This window comes from Coturnix japonica, chromosome Z, assembly GCF_054131305.1.
Source record: "Coturnix japonica strain WE chromosome Z, WE-NBRP24, whole genome shotgun sequence".
Taxonomy (NCBI): Eukaryota; Metazoa; Chordata; class Aves; order Galliformes; family Phasianidae; genus Coturnix; species Coturnix japonica.
The window spans coordinates 3,601,719-3,619,020 of NC_140702.1; the positions used below are offsets into that span (position 1 = coordinate 3,601,719).

General features: G+C 46.3%; 2 protein-coding genes across 3 annotated transcripts in view; both read left to right on the forward strand.

Annotated features, from left to right (window-relative positions):
• LOC107306151 (rho GTPase-activating protein 32-like) overlaps positions 1–12,510 on the forward strand; it is a 38,790-nt gene extending 26,280 nt beyond the window's left edge. Inside the window, exons 1-15 of one of the 2 annotated variants that reach the window (XM_085530612.1) lie at positions 3,022–3,284; positions 6,091–6,197; positions 7,274–7,346; positions 7,474–7,546; positions 7,862–7,984; positions 8,097–8,174; positions 8,359–8,440; positions 8,716–8,859; positions 9,293–9,395; positions 9,556–9,688; positions 10,188–10,267; positions 10,630–10,737; positions 11,003–11,142; positions 11,625–11,817; positions 12,179–12,510. In XM_085530612.1, the coding sequence (XP_085386738.1) occupies positions 7,493–7,546; positions 7,862–7,984; positions 8,097–8,174; positions 8,359–8,440; positions 8,716–8,859; positions 9,293–9,395; positions 9,556–9,688; positions 10,188–10,267; positions 10,630–10,737; positions 11,003–11,142; positions 11,625–11,817; positions 12,179–12,431 (1,491 nt within the window). In that variant the 5' untranslated portion in view covers positions 3,022–3,284; positions 6,091–6,197; positions 7,274–7,346; positions 7,474–7,492 and the 3' untranslated portion in view covers positions 12,432–12,510. Of the gene's footprint in view, positions 1–3,021; positions 3,285–6,090; positions 6,198–7,273; positions 7,347–7,473; positions 7,547–7,861; positions 7,985–8,096; positions 8,175–8,358; positions 8,441–8,715; positions 8,860–9,292; positions 9,396–9,555; positions 9,689–10,187; positions 10,268–10,629; positions 10,738–11,002; positions 11,143–11,624; positions 11,818–12,178 lie in introns of those variants that run through there. The other variant, XM_085530613.1, reaches the window with a different exon arrangement.
• On the forward strand, positions 551–2,521 carry LOC146753547 (obscurin-like). Its single transcript, XM_085530190.1, has 3 exons — positions 551–902; positions 1,547–1,715; positions 2,453–2,521. Coding segments are annotated over exons 1-3 (420 nt in total). The 5' UTR covers positions 551–652; the 3' UTR covers positions 2,454–2,521.
• Positions 12,511–17,302: the final 4,792 nt, after the last annotated feature.

A 17,302-nucleotide genomic window follows, 5' to 3' on the forward strand; every position in this document is an offset into this window, starting at 1 on the left:
AATGACCAGGCTGTGAGCAACCCGATCTAGCTGTGAATGTCCCTGTTTATTGCAGGGGAGCTGGGCTAGATGGCCTTGAAGGGTCTCTTCCAATTTTAAGGATACTGTGATTCTAATCTGCTCTCCCCAGCAATTAAGCTCTTTTACTCTATGCGCTCAGAGTTTGAAGGATTTCCTCTTTCTCCTTTCTTTTGCATTTGGTGGAAGTTTTTTCCCCAGTATAAACATCTGATGTGTGAAATAGAAGATAGATAAAAGGAGTCAATAAAAGGGGAAAATCAAAAGTGTTCAGCAGCTTATCCTCTTAATACTTTGGCCTGCTGTATGAGCTCTGCAGCACGTGAGGTCAATGCCAGCTCTCCAGCTTTAGAATAGCTGCATCCCAATTACTTCATATGCTATCAGTCCCACCCACGGCAATGCAGGCTGTTCCTCCTATTCCCTGTATTCTCCTACTGATTAGTTCAGAATTCCATAAAGCATATTCAGTCAACAGACATGAAACCGCTTTAGTATCTATATTGTTGTTGTCAGTACTGGTAAAGATTTATTGATCCCTCTTTAAAAATCTGAAAGCAACTGGAAATGTCTCAACTTCTGTATCACGTTGTTCTGTTTTGCCTGTTTAATTGCAGAGAAGCCTGCTGTCTTCATGAAGTCCTTGGATGATGTTTTTGGTGAGGAGCAGGGTGTGATTAAATTGGAATGCAAAGCCTCTAAAGAGAAGGTCAAACCAGTGTGGAAACAGGACGGTGTTGTGCTCACTTCTGGCAACAAGTATGAGCTGCTACAGTCTGGGAAGACCCTATGTCTCCTTATCCATGACCTCGAGAAGTCAGATGCAGGTTTATATACCTGTGATATTGGCACTGATGTTGCCAAGTCAAATGTCGGCGTTCAGGGTAAGTACTGTGGAAAGTAAAGGAGTGCTGAAAGCACATTCAGTGTGGTCACTATGTCTTACACCTATTCCCCCACGAGCCTTAATTGTTTCTACAATAGAAGTGTATTTCTGCAATTTAGCACAGTGATGTCTGGAAAATTCCCATTGCTTTTGATGTAAATGTATCTCCTTTTGCCATGAATATCACCAGACACGTCAAGAATGTCCTGGAAATGTTTCCTTTCTAAACATCCCTAAAATGTAGAAATGGTTTGAACACCAGTAGAGGTAGGGTGGTAACAAATTAGCTAATATAAACATTTAATTTCTTGTCATAGGCAAAACCCTTTTTCTCACGCAGCATCCTAGAGTTGTCCTCTCTGTTAGGTTTTTCCCTCTGTAGCTCATTGAATCTTCATTCTGCTCCATGGACTGAGCTGCTCTCCTTGTAGTTCTTCCAGAGCAAACCCAAGAGATTCACGTCTCTTTTTTTTTATAGCTTTCTGGTGATTCTGAGTGGAGAATGTCTTAGAGAATACATCAGTGAGGAACGCATCCATGATCTGCAAATCCTGAGTTAAAACACCAGTCCTGCTACTCACGTCAGTCACAAATGCCTTTTCTCCATATAAACCTCATACTAACATATCTCTTATCTTCCAGAGCTGAATATTGGCATTACCAAACGGCTGAAAAACACTGAAATCCAGGAGGTAGAAGATTGCACTTTTGAATGCATTCTGTCCCATGAAAGCATTGATGAGTTCAAGTGGTCACTGTATGGAAGCAGAGTGGAAAGTGGTGGGCGATTTAAAGCTTCTAACGTGGGTTGGTAAGAGACTCTCCTTATCAAAAGTGTGACTCCTACTGACTCTGGGGAAGTCGTTTTTATTGCCCGTGGTCTAACCTCCAAAGCCTCTTTGTCTGTGAAAGGTAATGAGATGGGAGAGATTCTGGGGTCTGATTCCTTCAGCTGTCTCCTGATAAGATTGTTGTGAGAGCTAACTCATAATATGGTTAAAGTGAATAGCAACCTTCTACTTGAACCTTGAAGCACTGAGAATTTCTCTTAAAAATAAGTAAAAGGAGGAACCATTTGACACAAATGTGAGAACTACCCAAAGCACTGGGGTAGTGTTGGAAATGGGCATCTCACTACAGCTTGTTCCATTACCAGTAAATCAGGAATGATCTGTTGAGGGAACTGTGGGAGCAAATATCCTCTAAGTATAAGCTGAAGGGATGGCCTTCACATCATCTAGCTGTACAACAAATTCCTATCTAGGACATGTGCATCTGAGAGCATCATCTGAGGCTCCCAGTGTGATCAGTGGAGAGAAGGAAGAGGCAGTTTTCAGACATGGTTCATCATCCTCAATGGGGTAGATTTAAGAGAGAATTAATGGTGCCTGGAATTCTATTGTCTGTACTTTGCAGATTACTGCTGGCTGTAGGATGGCCTCTGTTGCAAGTGCCTCTCTAACTGTACTCCTGCATGTAGATGCGTGTATTTTGAGAGCGGCATCCTACCCTAAGTGTATGTTACTCAAAAAGCATGTTTTCTTTCAGAAAAACCTACTGAGGTAACAAAACAGCTGGAGGATAAGACAGCAGCAGCAGGGCAGGACATCAGCCTTAAAATCTTTTCCTTAAAATAATCTGGAAACTGAATGATTCTCCAGTGTGATGTGGATCTGGGCAGCCTGGTCTGGTGGTTGGTGGCCCATTGGCAGGGGGTTTGAAACTAGATGATCTTTGAGGTCCTTTTCAACCCAGGTCACTCTATGATTCTGTGATCATTCTATGATTCTATGATCTTGGGTCTAAGTGAGCCAAGAAAAGATGGCAATCTGAATTAGTCTGTATTGAATATGTGTAATCAAAACTATATGCAGTTGATCAGATGAGATCCTACCAGCGCATGTATAATGGTATGAAACTTTCCAGATATCTTCTGGAATGATCAAGCCTATGTAAATGGGTGGACTCTGTGGTCTTCTTAGACTCTTTTCATCTCTATGTGATGTTCTAGAAGTGAGGGCAAAGGAGATTCAGGACACCTCTGTATGCTTGGGACTTGTTGGGGTAACAAATCCCTTTGTCCTACACCCTCATCCGCCTTTTTTCCTTCCAGAAAAACCTAATTACTTTATCAAGGAACTTTCAGATCTGAAAATTGAAGGAAGTGGAACTGCAGTTTTTACATGTCAGAGTGAGAAAGCCGCATCCTCCGTCATATGGAGGAAAGGCATTGCTGAGCTCAGGCCTGGCAGGAAATACGAGATGGCACAGAAAGGACGAGACCTGCAGCTGACCATAAGAAATCTGGAGAAAAGTGACAGTGACGTGTACACCTGTGACATTGGTGATGCCCAGTCCAGAGCCAAGCTGGTTGTACAAGGTATGTGTGAGAGCCATGTGACTGCGCATCCTGTTTCTCCACTACCAAGACATTATCTTGGTAGAATTTGTACATTTATGGCAGGTCTTTGGGGCTGCAGCTGTCTGGCCTGAATAGCGGTTCACAAGCCATGCACAGAGCGAGCTGCATGGAAAGGGAAAGAACTACCAAGTAGAGCCACTGAGAACTTCATGTATTATTTAAAAACCAAAAATGCTGATGTAAGGTGAGGCTGGTGACCCAGAAATCAGTGTGAACTTTCTATCTCTGACCTTTCTGAGTTAAAAATAGTTCTCTAAAGTTCTAGGCAAAAATTCCCTGATGCTGCATTCTGGGTAGTTGTCACGGTTTAAACAAAAACCTACCTGTGTCCATGACAGGGGGGGCTGCAGGCAAACGAGGTACTAGAAGGAGCTGAACCTCTTTCCCAACTACTTCAGAAGCAGCCCGAACCCCCTCATACACGGCTAAGATCTTCTTTCTCAGTTGGAGTGTAGCGCTCCTCAGACCCTTTATATGCTCGACTCCAGAATCCCAGGGGTCGGCCTCGGGTCTCTCCTGAAGCTCTTTGCCACAAACTCCAAGTGGGACCTTTCTCTCCAGCATCAGTGTAGAGGATGTTCTTCACATCCTGTCCTGTCTGTACTGGCCCCAAGGCCACAGCATGGGCTATCTCTTGTTTTATCTGCTCAAAAGCCTGCTGCTGCTCAGGACCCCATGAGAAATTATTCTTCTTCTGTGTTACTTAATAGAGGGGGCTCACTATGTGGCTGTAGTTTGGGACATGCATTCTCCAAAAGCCCACTACTGCCAGAAAAGATTGGGTCTCTGTCTTGTTGGTGGGCGGAGACATAGCAGTGATTTTGTCAGTCACATCTGCTGGGATGTGTCGATGCCCATCTTGCCGTTTTACACCTAAGAACTGGATTTCCTGGGCAGGCCCCTTCACCTTGCTGCGCTTAATGGCAAAACCAGCTTGCAAAAGAATTTGGATTATCTGTTTTCCTTTCTTGAAAACCTCTGCTGCTGTATGGCCCCACACGACAATATCATGAATATACTGCAAGTGTTCAGGAGCATTACCCTGTTCCAAGACAGCTTGAATCAACCAATGGAAATGGTTGGGCTGTGCTTCCACCCTTGAGGTAAACGGTTCCAGGTATACTGAACAGCTCTCCAGGTAAAAGCAAACTGTGACCTACATTTTGCAGCCAATGGGATGGAAAAGAAGGCATTAGCAATGTCAATGGTGGCAAACCACCTAGCTTCTTTTGACTCCAGTTCATACTGGAGTTCTAGCATGTCTGGTACAGCAGAACTCAATGGAGGTGTGAATTCATTCAGGCCACGGTAATCCAATGTCAGCCTCCATTCTCCATTGGCTTTACGCACTGGCCATATGTGGTTGTTAAAAGCAGAGTGAGTTTTGCTAATCACTCCCTGATTCTCTGATTGGCGAATTAGCTTGTGAATGAGGAGCAATGAGTCCCCATTGGTGCGGAACTGCTGTCTTGTACCACTTTGGTGGCAATTGGTACCACTTGGTCTTTTACCTGGAGCAACCCCACAGCAGAAGTATCATCTGACAGACCAGGTAAAGCTGACAGCTGCTTAACACCGTTTGTGTAAACAGGATCTATCCCAAAGGCCCATCGATACCCCTTGGGATCCTTAAAATATCCTATCCTAAGTTATATCGATACCGAAAATACATGGAGCCTCTGGACCAGTCACAATAGGGTATTTTTGCCAGTTTTTACCAGTGAGGCTTATTTTGGCCTCCAACATAGTCAATTCTTGGGAAGCCCCGGTCACTCCATGGATATATATTGGTTGTGTCCCTTGGTGACTTGAGGGCATTAGGGTGCATTGTGCACCAGTGTCCACCAAGGCTTTATATTTCTGTGATTATGATGTGCCAGGCCACCTAATCCACACAGCCCAGTATACTCTATTGTCCCTTTCCCCGCCCAGGCTGTAGTCAGGGCCCCTCTATTGGTTACCTCGATGGCTTGCAGCAACTGGAACTTCCCCCCTTTTGGGACATGTAGCCCTGTCTTTCATGTCTCATGTCAAGTTCCACATGTTGTTTGAAGCACCATCTTAGAGGCAGCCTTTATTTCTCCAGCCCACCACTCTCTTGTACCACGAGAGCTCTCCTGCTTCTCGCTGTGATGTGTGACTGAATGGAAGGCCCTGCAGAAGTCTGGGTAGGTGATGTCAGTTGCTGTTCCTTTCCCCAACTGGTGCTGGGAAAAGCAGGGAATGGGACTGGGAGACATCCCGGCGGTGGGATCCTGCCTAAGCAAAACTGAATGGCTGTTCTGATCCATGTATTTTAACCTGAGTGAATCTGACACTAATGAGGGAGGTGAGGGACCTGTGGGAAGAAAATGTATGTGCCGCAGTTTGTGGTGCAAGGTGTTCTAGGAGCTGCTGGTAACAGTGCCCAGAAGTCTTCCTTTTTTGACAGGGAGAGGATTAACAAGGTTATTTTAATGAATCTATTTCCTTTCTGTTCATCTTTCATACTACCTCTCAAAAAACTGTCTGTGGATTCTGTCATAGTTTTGTGCTGTTGCTGTCAATATTCTACATCATAACATCATGTGCAGTATGAATCATTAATTGAGGGTATAAATAGTGGAATCATGTACAAAGGAAAAAGGGTTAAAGAGAAAGTAAATTTATGTGTGGATTCTATGCATTCTCAAGTAGTATTTCTTGCTAAAGAGAATTCGTGTGCACTCTGTGCTTTCATCTGCACAAAGGATCTTGTAATCATCTGTGTCTGTGTTTCTTTTAGACCCAGAGATGGAGCAGAGAGGAACACAGACTTGGGTGGATCTTCATTCAGGAGCAGGGACACGTCATGCTCATCTGAGGTGTCTGGCTGACAGCAAGAGCAGAGAGGTAAGTTTCATAGGGTCGCGTGCCCATTTTATTTTATTTTTCATTCATGATGCATAGAGGCGTTCCCCAGACAAAGTGAGCATTTCTCAACTGGACTTTCTAGAAATGAGCTAGGCAGTGAAAATGGGTTTGAAGCATCCCAAAGAGCTCTGCAAGTGAATGCTGAGAGTTAATCTGACACCCTCCTTTGGAAACGTCCGTTGTCTGTCAGCTCTTCAGCTGTGCCCTAACACCTCCCATTGCGCTGCCACACCAGGATTGAATTCCAAGCCCACACTGAGTCCTGGAATGTTGTGGTGCCGTGTTGGAATCAGATGTGACCACGTGGTCTTGGCTCCCCGCCTTGTGGGGGGTCATGGTGGACCAGGCTGTTGGCCGTTGGTGATGTCATAAGCGGCTGGAATGAGGGGAGGAGCGGTGCGTTCTGTGTTCCTTTGTGGGTGAGCTAGTGGTCGGAGTGGTTGGTTGTGTTGTGGTTCTTGTGCCTTTTGTGCCGTTAGTTAGTTAGTTTTGTTAGTTAGTTAGTTTTGTTAGTTAGTTAGTTTTGTTAGTTAGTTAGTGTTGTTATTTAGTTAGTGTTGTTAGTTAGTTAGTGTTGTTAGTTAGTGCCATTAGTTAGTTAGTGCTGTTAGTTAGTTAGTTCCGTTAGTTAGTTAGTGCCTTTAGTGCTTTTTCTTCACACCGTCGTGTGCAGCAGCTTGTAGGTAAGCTTAACCAGCATGGGATGGACGGGTGGGCAGTGAGATGTTGAGAACTGCTGCCTGTTTGAGCTCACAGCACCGTATTGCTTACTCTTGACCATCAGATGTAATTTTCCCCTGCTACACACGTTCCAAAGGGGGTATCAGTAAAGTTGGCACCTGTCCCGTGCTTCTTAAATTGTCTTTGCTCAGTTGTGGAAGCATTGTAAAGTTGCTGGGCGGACAGGCATCACGTAGCCTGAGACTCAGCATGTCTTGCAGCAAGTGGATGGGATGGTTGTGCTGTGTGTGTTATTCCATGACTGTCTCAGCCCTGCTCACTGACCTGCTCTTTCTCTCTCCTCTCCTCGCCCTCTGCCCACTGCCTCGGTGCAGCTTTTGCTCTCATATAATCTGAGCAAAGCGACAAGGAACTGCTGCAGATAGCTTGAGGTGATCTCACTGCCAGGTACGTGCCATGATTTGTCCCCCCACATGGTTTTGCCGCAGGGTATGCGCGGGTAGCTCTGAAGAAGTCTGTCCATACTGTGCTGTGTGAATAGAGAAAACAGAAGTGTGTTTCTGCTCTGTTCCAGAGTCTTCACACTTGCTGTGATGGGTGCTGCGTGCAGTGGGATCAGCCGTGAGCCTGAGGTGGCGGCGACGGAGGTACAGTATGAAGCTCTGTCTGGTCTTTGTTCCCTGTGTTGAGCCTGCAGAGGGAGCTGCAGATATACTCGATATACTCTCCTGCGCCAGTGCCATTGCTGATTAGTCTGGGTAGAGAGAGATGCATCTTTGTATGGCCTGGCAATGCACGCCAGGAAGGGAAATAACTGTGATGAGACGTGCAGCTCCTTCTGAAGTGCTCCTGATAAGGATAGAGCGCATTTGCTGCAGCTTTCTCTGCAGATGTGCTCCTCACCTTGAAATCCTCCTGGTTTGTCCTCAGCTCTTGTCCACGACCTGTTCTCTGTTTTGCAGGCTGATAACATGCGGAAGCCGCAGCTGGAGCGTGTGGTGTCATCTTTAAACGTTCCAGCAATTGCGGCAGCCCATGTTATTAGGAGCCACGTCGCCCAGGGGCCGAATGAGCTCTCCCTTGAGGTAAGCAGTTCCAGGCGTTCCTTGTTGTCATGCATAGAAGAAGGCAGTCGTTTGAGCTGTGTTTTCCTACCAGATTTTCTGAAGCTGGGATTGATGTTTTAATCTCTTGCAGGTCGGAGATCTGGTGTGCATTGTTGACATGCCACCAAAGGAGCTGAGCCCCTTTTGGAGAGGCAAGCGTGGCTTTGAGGTAGGCACACATTTCCTACTAGAAAGCACAACTTCAGTAGAGTCGGGAATCTCAGGTTGATGGTGCTCTGCCTGCACAGGATGGCATCTGGATGCAAACAGTTGCCCTGTGTCAGTGTCAGTGGACATTCCCTTTGGCTCTGGGCTTGGGCTAATGCCCACCTGTCTTTTTGTTCTTATTACAGGTTGGGCTTTTCCCTTGTGATTGCGTTGAACTCATCAGCGGAAAAGTTCCCGATTCCCTCCTCAATTCATTGCCAGAGCCAGGTACGTATGTTACATTTGATAAGTGGGTTAGTAAAATGGGATCAAAATGTGGGTTTCAGGGAATTTGTTAATGCCCAAGTTCAGCAAGCTTAGCAAGAGTACTGCATTAAGCTCCTTGGGCACCTCCAGGGATGGGGAAAATCTGTTCTTGCGTATCCTTGTTGGGAATGTTCTTCCCGTTGTTACATGCCCTGTCAAATGCATTATGTTTGGCCTCGTCCAACTGAGCCAAGCCTGAAATTGAAATGAACTGGATTCTTTGTTTTGTTGTGCAGTGCCAAGGAGACGCGGCAAGCTCATCCCCTTCCTTCGCTCCCTGGTGAAGGCCCGCCCCAGGAGAGCGACAGAGCCGGAGCCAAAGAAGGAAGGGGTGTTTGGGTGTGACCTGGGGGAGCACCTTCTCCGCTCTGGGCATGATGGTAAGGAACAGCCCATTCCTGAGATCTTCCTCCGTTGGGCATCTAAAGGTGAAAGGGAGATCATATTTAGCAATTGTTTCATCCTGAAAATGTAGGAAGCCTTCTGGCCACAGAGAGCATCCTGCATCCTTTTCCTAGCTCTTCTGGTCATGAGATTGGATTCCTCCATTCCAGAGGGAGCTGTGATGGGACTTGCAGTGTTTGTGGCTTTGCCAGAATTACTTTCTCCGGGCTGTTGATAGGTCGTGGCATTTCTGGAAAGCCAAGAACACATCTCGGTGCAGTTTCCTCACAGCTATCTCTGCCCGATTTCTCCTCTAAGGTGGAAGAAGCATTAGCCCAGCTTTGCTTAGTGGATGGGATGTGAGAAGAGCACGGACTGAACCAGGACTTGAGTAAGAAGCTGAGCTAACTGCTGGCTCTTGTTCTGTAGTCCCCCAGGTCCTCGAGAGCTGTGCTCAGTTCATTGAGCAGAGTGGCGTAGTGCGCGGGATATACCGCCTGTCCGGTGTGGCGTCCAAGATCCAGCGACTACGGTAAGAGTGCTGCAACTTACACAGCTGTCAGTAGGCGCACGTGGCATGCTGTGGGCGTTCAGAGGAACCCCTTCCTTTTCCTGACTGTTATTTGTGTGGCTTTGGACTTGTTTTCGTCTTTCTCAAAGCCCTCTGCCCAATTCTGTGTCCTTCTCTGCAGCCATGAATTCGATACGGAGCAAGTTCCCGAGCTCAGCATCCAGGAAATTCACAGCGTGAGCTCCCTGTGTAAAATGTATTTCAGGGAGCTCCCAAACCCTCTGCTGACTGACCAGTTGTATGACAAGTTCTTGGTAAGCTCAGGGCAGTGTCTTGATAAAGACACATTCCTGTTCCCTGGGCGTCCTGGCTAGTGGTTGCAGCAGTGCCCCAGCTCTGAGGTCTTCTTTCTGTTAGCCCCATGAGGCATGTCTTTGCCACATCCTGCCTCTCACTGATGGCACTTGTGGTGCCAGGAAATGCTTATTTAATCTATTCACAATGCTTGCGAGAATTCCCTTTCCTTTGCTGTTCCCCTGCTATTGATAGAATGGGGTTAATAGCAAGGTGGACTTAGAGACGAATGCCTGCTGCAAGGAGTTGCACTGAGCAGTCAGGCTGTAAAGCCCCCCAGAGCTTGCACTGCTTGGCCTTGATGGCACAGGCTGCGTGCTGCTGTGTTCCCCTGATGCCTCTTGGAAGGCATCGAGTCTGCATCAGTGCTGACCACCAGCGCGCTGTCCCCATGGTTCCCAAACCTGTGGCAGCTATCTATGCTGATTGGTGTCTGAATCCCTTCTTGCCTTTTTCCAGGACGCTGCCGGTGCTGCAGAGGAGGAGCGGGTGCAGAGAATGAAGGATGCCATCCAGCAGCTGCCCGCTCCTCACTACAGGTCAGTGCTGCGCTCGGTCTGCTGAGCTCAGCCCTGCTGCCTTTCAGAGGGCGATGATGCGATTCCAGGTGTTGTCTCACACCTGCAACATCATGCCTGTGCACGCTGCAGCGGCTGAAGGCTGCATTGGGTCAATTAATTGGGTCAGTTCCTTGGCACGGGGGCACGGTTGGTGCAGCCGATGGCTGCGGCTGTGCTTTGCAGGGCTTGGTGCTACAGCGTGGTGGCATTGGGAACGTTTTATCTACTTCATATTCAGGGATGGTAGCAATGACATCAACTAGCATTAAGGGAGGTTTGTTTTGTGCACTGTAGCACGTGTTGCTTTTTGGTGCTGAACATGTGCCTCTCTTTTTTTCCAGGACTCTGCAGTATTTAATGAGACACCTGGCGTCTCTAGCAGGGAACTGCTCGATCACCAGCATGGATGCTAAGAATCTAGCAATTGTGTGGGCTCCAAACCTCTTAAGGTAAACTTCTTTTTCCATTTCAACACAATGCTTAATTCTGCTCTCCTTCAATCCCAGGGGCACAATTTCTAGATGACAGTTTCTACTCACTTGTTTTGCTGGGACTGCTGTGTCCCTGATAATCCAGGAGAATTTCGTCAGTGGCATCACTGTTTGCCCACTGCAGAAGTCTCCAGAGCACAGTTTGGCAGTTTTTGGCTACAGAAATTCAGACTTGGGGAAATGATCTTGGGGAAATGACTTGTAAGATCTGCCTTTTCTTCAGATCCCAGCAGAGCCCGTCTGCCTGCGCAGGCAATGAAGCTGCCTGTAAGGAGCTGCAGACACAGACAGATGTTGTGGAGTTCATCATAACCCACACAGATGTTGTCTTCAGCTCCGAATCCACATCAGCCGTGGGAGAGGGTGAGCATCTTCCTCCATTAGCTTGATCTGGATCTGACAGCTTGATCCAATCCAGGCCTTCTCCAAGACCCTTGAAAATGCTTTTGCTGTCGAGGAGACAGCAGGCGTCTGGGCTTAGATTAGAATATGGCTCCCCGTTTCTGGGTCCTTAGTGTGTCCAAACCCAAACCTTACATGGAGAAAACTGTCACTGCCGTTTATGTATTCTTCATGAAGGTGAAGCTTGATTGAAATGGCAGCAAAGCTTTCTGAGATCCCAGCCCCCTAGTTTTTATAGGCTTTTTGTTTACCTGTTTTGGTACAGTGAGCTGTTTTTAATTATGGCTGTGTCCTTTGCCCTGAGCATACCTCTGGGCACACAGTTAGTTTGAGCTCCTCTTCTTCCAGTGGCTTGGAAAAGAAAGTCTGAGAGAAATGCAGAACTGGGATGGCTGTGCTGTTGCTTTCTGATCCTCGGTCTTACCTGTGGTTTTCCCTTGCAGGGAACAGTTCTCTGGCTGGGCCCAAGTCTGTGTCTCCTGCTGCAAAGCTGCTCACGCTGCAGGAGGCACAGGCTCAGATAAGCGGCCAGAGAAGCTCTCCCACTGCAACTCGGAGCAGCGATGTAGAAGTGGAGGAGGGTCCCGCAGCTGTACCGGGGACCTTCCACACAGTCATTGATTTTCCATCTAAAAGGTAAAGAGGACTTCCCTTTCCAGCCCCTATCTTCATTGGTTGGGTGGGTTTTATTGGTTTTACTTTTGTCCATTATATATGTATGAGCCTGCCAGCTCCTGTCCTGTCCGGCTGTGTAGCCTTTACTCACATGCTCTGTATCTTGATTGACATGGTTGAGAGGAATGTAGCCAGCAGGACTTGAGGGCTGAGCTGTAGGAATGGAAGCATCCTCTGCTGTTTGAAACAGAGCGTGTTTCTAAGCTGTGTTTCAGCAGAAAGCAGACAGTGCCGGGAATGGGCAACTATTGGCAAGGACTCAGTGCAGCTCTTCCCTCACCCTGCACCACGACTGACAGCATGCTCTGTTTTCTCTCTCCAGACCACGTTCTCCCAGTAAGAGGGCAGAGTCACCAGCTTGCAGTTGGTGTTCGTGCTTCTGCCTGCACAGAACATCCAGTGTGGCCGAACACCAACTGCAGAGCAGTGCCAGTGCGCCCTCCGAAGCAGAATTCATGGTCCTGGCAGGTAAGGGTGCAAATCCAGCTTTCAAAACACTGCTTGTCAGCAACAGGGGTAGAATTCTTGCTTTCAGTGGGCTTGTACCTCCTTGTGGAGTTCAGGCCCGTGCCTGACATCTTCAGTTGACCCCTGTCTTTCCCAAATGAGTCTCTTGTCAACACAAGAGCTGGACCTGCACGAGGATCACTTTCAAGACAGTGACACATTTGCTAGAAGCCTATTTGCTTCTGCCCACCACCACTACATAGCCAAATGGCAAGAACCTGTTTCATGATTCATCTTCTGAACATTCAACACTAACCACTGTGCATCTACTCGTTCCTAGGTGAGTCTAGCCCTTGTGGAACTGAAGGACGCAGCTCATATGATGATGCCGCATCCTGTGCTTCCATCAATATAGAGCTCATGGGAAGCACAGGATGCGGCACTTCAAGTGACAGCCTATCATATGACAGCAGTGACGAAGAAAGAAATGTCATCATCGTTGAAGCTCTCATTCACCCCATCCCTGATGAACCTGCTGACCTGAGCCTGCCAGACACCTCAGGCACCAGCCTGGACTGTGACCCAGAGCCTTTCCAGGAAAGCCCAGCGAAAGCACAGCCCGAGTGGCCCGACAGCAGCACAACCATGCAGGCTCAGGTCAGCTTTACAGAGGAGAAGCCAAACATCTTGGAGGGGCAGGTAGAATCAGGCCAAGAGTCCCAGGCTCCGGGCAACAGCACGACTTCTGAGACACTCTAGTGAGACAACAGTGGATGAGTCCCGTCGTTCCGCCAAACTTCACACCCCCTCCTTTCTCCTACTGAATAAAGGCACGCTCGTGCTCAATCGTGCCATGACTGCATACTGAGTTTTCATTTGCAGAGTTTGCGATGAGTGTAAGAAACATCAAGGCAGCTCAGCTTGCAACGCTCTGGCTGTGGGGTGCATGCAGGGACACTGTAACCATACAGGGAAAGGCTTCCACTGCTTCCTCAAGCTGTAGTCCAGCCCTGCTACTGCTCTGTGGCACAAAGCCCTGAGGGATGTTCCATATTGTTAACCTAAGTGAAGCCAGCTTCATGCACTGTGTTTTGTTGTTGCTGGGTGAGAGGGGGATGCACGTTGGTGAGAAGATGAGCATTGCTGGATCTGCCACGAGTGTCCCTTCTGCCTCTAAGAATATGTCCTAAGTAGGATGTGAACACTGCTGGCACTTCCTCATTGCACGTGCTTGGAGGATCTTCAGTTCTTGCACATTCAGGATGTCTGTCAGTGACTACGAGGAAATTCTCAAGTACTAGGAATTCCATGAAACAGTTGGAACGGGTAAGTGTCATCTTTGTACAGAAACAGCACGCCTAACAGTCTGTCTCAGCACTCTAGAATTAATCTGAGAATAGATTGACAGCTCTTGTCAGTTCTCTAAGTCAGGTTTCATTAGTATAAACTTGAAATTGGATTTTTGAAACCAGTTGGAAATTGATGGTGCTGATTACCTCTTCCTCTAATTAAAACATTACACCCAATGCTAGGTACTCTGCTTTACCTGTAATATTATGTTAGAGAAGAATTCACACTCAACTTTAAGCATCTGTGTTCTGAATTGTAGGTGGTTTTGCAAAGGTAAAACTTGGGCGGCATCTTCTTAGTGGTGAAAAAGTTGCAGTAAAAATCATGGAGAAAGTTACTTTAGGGGTAAGCCAAAAGGTATTTAAATATGATAATATCTTCTGTTGGAGTTGTGGAGTTCTCAAGAACACGGGGGCAGGTGGGATGGTACATAGGAATACAGCCTACTGGTCCCATTGCCTTTTGAAAGATGCTGTAGAGCTGGAAAAAGTTTAACAGAGCACCACAAATCTTGTTCCTCCTTGTTCAGAGGGCAGTATTCTCTGGCTGTAAAATGGAGGAAGTTATTACATCATTACATTATGTCATTACAACATTATTACATTATTACAGCAACTTTACCAAAATGCCAATGAAAATGGTGAATGTTTTACTTTTCAGTTTTCACAGCTCTGTTTCAGAATTTCTATGGGAGTGATGTCAGTCATTGCTGAGTTGATGTTGAATTGTGTACAGTCCCATATGTGCTTGTTCTGTTCCACAGCAGTCAGATGTGGTACCTGGTAAGTCACAGTAGTTAGCGATTTCATCGCTTGCTTTTATGGTCTCTTAAGGATGACTTGTCTCATGCTAAAACAGAAATTCATGCCGTGAAGAACTGAAGTCATCAACATGTTTGCCCATTGGATCATGTAAGAGAGACATCAAAGAAATATTTATAGTCTTAGAGGTAAGAAATAATTTCTGCCACACTTCAGTTGACTGTTTTTATCTTTAGCAGTAGACAATAATATAAAAATAAAGCTGAAATGAAAGGATTCTTATATATCTCAGTGGAGACTGGGTTCAAGATTCATTGGTTTGAAAATTAAGTAGAAAATTTTATATATTCTGATATATATTCTCTGATTGAGAACGGGGAACTGGAGAGTCCTGTCGGTGCTGTTGCATGCTTTCTGTGCTGTCATTGTTACTTATCTCTCTCTGATACTCTCTAAATGCATTTTCAGACTCTAGAATGAAAACGTAGTATTACATCAGACACTGAAGAAAATAATTCAGTCCCAGCTGAAACTCAGACAATAACGTGTGCTTAGGATTCTTTCCCTACAGGAAATGTTAGATAATTATTGCTATTTGGTACTGTGTTCTGTAGCTGAGCTGGATTTTGTTATCCTTGAAGAAGTATCTTCCTCTGAAAGGGGAGTAAAACATGATGCTCCTAATGAGCGGAGCAGAGACACAGATCTGATCTGAGTGTTGGTTTCACATTTTTGTGATGCTCTTTGCTGCAGTTTGTATCTCGAGAGAAGCCCTTGTGGTGTCAGTCTGTTGTGTAACCTGCTCTAGTTTTGTGCCTCAAGGAAGAGTGATCCTTTAAACAAATGGTGGCTGTACAGAGGGTATGGGGTGAGATGCATTCCTCTGGCCCCATCCAATGGATTTTCTGTCACTGAAGTCTTGAAGCACAGGTTAGGTACTGGAAGGCTTGAATATTTCCTCACCAATAGGTTAGAGCTTGGCATTTTGTAAGCTGCTGGTATCTCGGAGTAAAGCAAATAATTACAGCATGAGCATTTTCCTAGGCATCTTATGAAATCCCTCTATCTAAGGAACCTTTCCCCTCTGAAAAATGAATCATTGTCTGTATGTTTTAGAAGCAACTGGCTTCCAGCTGAGAAGCTGATGGATTTATGGGCTTGGACAGGAACTGGGTGTGGAGGTGACTTGTAGAGATTTGTGCCTGAACCTGCTGCTCTGGGAATCGTGAGACCAAGTTTCTCAAGAGCTTTTCCCACTCTCATCATCACCTTCTGCGATGGATGAGGCTGCATGTTCTCTCTGGGTAATATGTTCAGTGCTTGGAAAGCTATTTCCTTCTATCTAGTCTGCTGTTTAGGTGTATGACTGTTTCCTGTCACTATCCCATCGTGACCTGCTGGCCAGAGCCTCAGTCAATCTTCATACGCACCCCCTCTCCCCACCCCGTAGGCACTGAGAAGCTGCCATGAGGTTCCTCTACACCCTGAACAAACATCTTTCTCCCCAGCTTCTCTTCTCTGAGTGGGAGCTTCAGCCCCCTGCACAGGCTGGATGTCATCCACAGAGTTTGTTTCAGGTTGTTATCCTTCCTGGCCAAAAACCAGATACAGTATTGTAGATGTGGTCCAGTGAGTGTTGAAGCAGGAATGACTTGTCCTGGTCTGGTTGTGCTGCTTTTTAATGCAGCTGATGATCTTGTTGTACTTCTTTTCTGTCAGAGCACACTGCTGGCTTGCATTCAGCCTGTGGTCTCTCACCACTTGTCCTCCTAGTCCCCAGGTCCTTTCCAACAGATACAAGCTAGTATTTCCCACCTGGGATATTGGAAGATGGGAACTTGCCAGCAGTCAGTGAAGATCTCTGAGACAGCGAGAGCGAGCGAGCTTTGAGTAGACTGGGAACCACTGTCCACAGCAGGAAATAAGAGAAGAGAAAAGATGTTTCCTTGGGCATTTGGGTGGAAATCATTCCTGACTGCTTTCTCATCCACCGGGAAAATCTGCTGATTGACAATTTGAAGCTGATAGACTTTGGACTCTGTGCAAAGCCAAAGGTAAGAGGATCTGTTAAATCAAATACAATGTGCCCCCAAGTAATGCATGTTTGAGCACCGTATGCAACAGGGGCTTGTCCAAACAAACTCCTTAAAATCAAGCTGTTTCTGTGGCTGACATGTCATTGCATCTTGTTTGGATTGGCCTGAACTGTATGAGAGTGGTTAACAGATTGCTCAGAAGCACAGGTAGATAATTTTCTCTAGCTAGACTCCCTGTTTTCATAGTCTAAGCTGTAGATAATCTTGTAGGTATATCACCTGTCTTATGCAAGGGACTGTAATAGGAGCATGGGGTTGGTGTGCCTAAGGAACCCTCTAAGGAACTGCATGTAGGATGAGATTGTGGATAGAATAAAATGACTTTTGCAGGTGACGTACAGATCCTGTGATTGCATATGCTTGAACTGAATTGTTTCTTGATCTTCAAACTGATTTCCAGAAGCCTTTATTAGCATGTAAGATGGGTGCTGGTAAGAAAGAATGGGAAGACTGCCTTACTGATTCCAAGAGAATTACTTGTCCTCAAATGATTTTTCCTGGCCAAAGTTAGAGCCTCTCACAGGTAATCGAGACCAACAGGCTGTTGTTGCACAATCAACAGGCACAATCTAGATGATCAGCTGAGGAAAATAAAGCATCATGCCAGGGGTACTAGTTAAGTGAGCAGCTTGAGATCTGCACATTTATGTGATACTCATGGTCTTAGACAATATTTGTTTAGTGAGGTCAAATTGAATGAAAGCAAAATCTAAGATGAATGAAAATATACACAGGAGAAGAAGCCTCTGAGGCTTCTGAAGTGTTATGACCAGAAGACATAAACTCTGTTTT